Source organism: Microtus ochrogaster, unplaced genomic scaffold, assembly GCF_000317375.1.
Source record: "Microtus ochrogaster isolate Prairie Vole_2 unplaced genomic scaffold, MicOch1.0 UNK6, whole genome shotgun sequence".
Classification (NCBI taxonomy): Eukaryota; Metazoa; Chordata; class Mammalia; order Rodentia; family Cricetidae; genus Microtus; species Microtus ochrogaster.
This window is the reverse complement of record NW_004949104.1, coordinates 9,030,826-9,033,923: the sequence shown is the minus strand read 5'-3', so window position 1 is coordinate 9,033,923 and position 3,098 is coordinate 9,030,826. Positions and strand designations below refer to the sequence as shown.

The 3,098-nt window shown below is 43.2% G+C and overlaps 1 protein-coding gene across 2 annotated transcripts in view; it reads right to left on the bottom strand.

Moving 5' to 3' along the window:
- Positions 1–3,098, bottom strand: part of Slbp (stem-loop binding protein) — a 13,478-nt gene that overhangs the window by 7,544 nt on the left and 2,836 nt on the right. The window contains exon 3 of one of the 2 annotated variants that reach the window (XM_005372472.3): positions 1,924–2,028. The exons of the other annotated variant lie outside the window; for it this stretch is intronic. Within the exon in view, the coding sequence (XP_005372529.2) occupies positions 1,924–2,028 (105 nt within the window). The remainder of the gene's footprint in view (positions 1–1,923; positions 2,029–3,098) is intronic. 2 annotated transcript variants of the gene reach the window in all.

Here is a 3,098-nt window from a genome sequence, read left to right as displayed (position 1 = left end):
CTCCAAAACCACAGAGAAACCCTGTCTCGAAAAAAACCAAAATAAATAAATATAAATAAATAAATAAATAAATAAATAAATAAATAAAAAGAACTTCAGACTCTGCTTCATACGGGCTCATCCTGAAATTCTTTTTCCTGGCAAAGCCAGAGATCTGGTTTTACTTGAGTGGTAGTCCCTAAAACATAAGGCAACCCCACAGGCTGCTATAGGTAACAATGTGAACTGGTTTCTTTTGTTTGTTTTTCTTTTCTTCTAGACAGGGTTTCTGTCTAGTCCTGGAGTTACCCTGCAGCCCAGGCTTATATGTGTGCACCACTACCACCACCAAACTTGAACTGGTTTCTTTACAATGACAACCAAGTAAGTAAGTACCCTTGTCAGAGTATACAAAAGACCTTGGATTCAACCACCAGCATCGCCAAAAACAAAAATTAAAACCTTCTAGAGGGGCTGGAGAGATGGCGCAGAGGTTAAGAGCATTGCTTGCTCTTCCAAAGGTCCTGAGTTCAATTCCCAGCAACCACATGGTAGCTCACAACCATCTGTAATGGGGTCTGGTGCCCTCTTCTGACCTGCAGGCATACACACAGACAGACTATTGTATACATAATAAATAAATAAATATTTAAATAAAATAAAAAAAAGAAACCTTCTAGAATTGGGGAGGTAAATCCATGAATAAAGAGTTTTCGTCACATAAATGTGAGTAGAATTTGGGTCCACACCACCCGCATAAAATCCTTGGTGGGTGTGGTGGTACACCCCTAACTCCAGTGCTTGAAAGACAGACACATGGGATCCCCAGGCTAAACTGGCTAGGTAAAATAACCAAATTATCAAGTTCTGAGTTCAGTAAGAGCAGCTCTGTTAGAGAGCAATTTGAGGAAGACACATGACAGCAACCTCTGACTCAACATACGCTCACGTGCACACACTTGCACACTCACACATATTAACCTCTGACTCATACGCTCACGTGCACACACTTGCACACTCACACATCCACATATTAACCTCTGACCTCAACATACGCTCATGTGCACACACTTGCACCCTCACTCACATATCCACATATTAACCTCTGACCTCAACATACAGCTCACGTGCACACACTTGCACTCACTCACACAGCCACATATGAACACGAAGAGAAAGCACCCATCACCTCACCGCAATCCACAGTACCTCCCGTTTCCATGAAGACAGCGGTGGCTCTCAAACTAGGAAGCACTCATTTAGAAGGGCATCTCACACACACAAAACAAACAAACAGACAATCCTGGGCCCTACCCATCAGTAAGTCAAGGAGTCTGCAAATCTCCCCCCCTTCTCCGTGGTGGTGGTGGTGGTGGTGGTGGTGGTGGTGGTGGTGGTGGTGGTGGTGGTGGTGGTATTTGAGACATGGTTTCTCAATAGCTATGGAGTCAATCCTGGAACTTAATTTTTAGACTAGGCTGACCTTGAACTCAGAGATCTGCCTGCCTCTGCCTCCCAAGTGCCAAGATTAAAGTCATGTGCCACCATCACCCAGCCTCAAATACGTATTTCTAACAAGTTCCCAAGAGATGCTATGCTAGTCTAAGAACTAGATTTTCAATAAACTCAGGGATTCATCATGCTAGGTAAACTCATTACACCACAAAGCAACAATACAATTCCTAGAGCAGATTTTTTTTTTGTTAGTTTGCTTTGTTTTGGTTTTTGGAGACAGGGTTCCTCTGCGCTAACTGTCCAGAAACTAGCTCTTGTAGACCAGGTTGGCCTTGAACTCAGAGATTCGCCTGCCACAGTCCCCTGAGTGCTGGGATTAAAGGTGTGCCACCACCATCTGATAAAGAGCAGATTTTTAAGAAACATTATTCTAAGACATTCTATGAATAACGAAATTGAAAAAGACACACAAAATACTAAAATGTGTACCTTGCAATCTCTTTGTTAACTCTGGTCCTCATTTCATCTTCTTCAACTGCACTTGCCCAGTCAGAACATCTAGAACGGGGCTTAGGGCCTTCAGGAGTTGTAAAGCTACAATGAAGGGAAAATGCATTTAAATGAGCACTTTATCTCAGTTTCTGAGGAAAGAGTATGGCACTGCTTTGGCAAGGAAACAGGTGAGTTTAGGCAATTTCTCAGTCTTCTGGACATCAGACAGCTACCCACCCACTGAGTCAGTGCTGGATTATGGGACCCGTCTACTGAGAAAGCAGGAGAGGTAAATGGTCAGTACCAAGAAGAGTACCTGCTACGGAACTTGACTTTTTGTTCTGAAAACAGTCTCATCATATAGTCTTGAAAACTCTCCTGCCTCAGCTATCTCGTAAGTGCTGGAAAGATAGGTGTTAGTGACGATACCTGGCTCCACTGTGCTAGCTGTAAAGGAGGTATTATAGAACTTTTTTTTCTTTTTTGAGACAGAGTTACTCTGCATAACAGTCCTGGAACTCACTCTATAGACCAGGCTGGCCTTGAACTTGCAGAGATCCACCTGCCTCTGCCACCTGAGTGCCAGGATTAAAAGCATGTATACCAAGTTCTGCCTGCAGGCCAGAAGAGGGCACCAGATTTCATTACAGATGGTTGTGAGCCACCATGTGGTTGCTGGGAATTGAACTCAGGACCTCAGGAAAAACAGCCTGTGCTCTTAACCTGAGCCCATTATTATGTATTTTTAAGATTCCAAATAACAAAATGCATAATGCTAAACACTGTGACCAATCCAGTGAGACTCCAACAAAACAGATGAGGTTTACCTTACAGATACACAAGACTCACAACACTTATAGATACCACAATTACAATGTGGAAAAGGTGAGAATGAGTCTTGTGGATATAATTTTTTTTTTTTTTTGGAGACAGGATCAACAGGCTGGTCTTGAACTCAGCCTACTGCCTCTGCCTCTCAAGTGCTGGAGTTAAAGTCATGTGCCATCATGCCTGGCAGCTCTAACTTTTATTTTACTAAGAATTAGTCTACCATGACAGGCAGTGGTGGTGCACACAGAGTTCTAGGACAGTCAAGGCTACACAGAGAAACACTGTCTCAAAAACAAAAAAACAGCCAGGCGGTGGTGGCGCACGCCTTTAATCCCAGCACT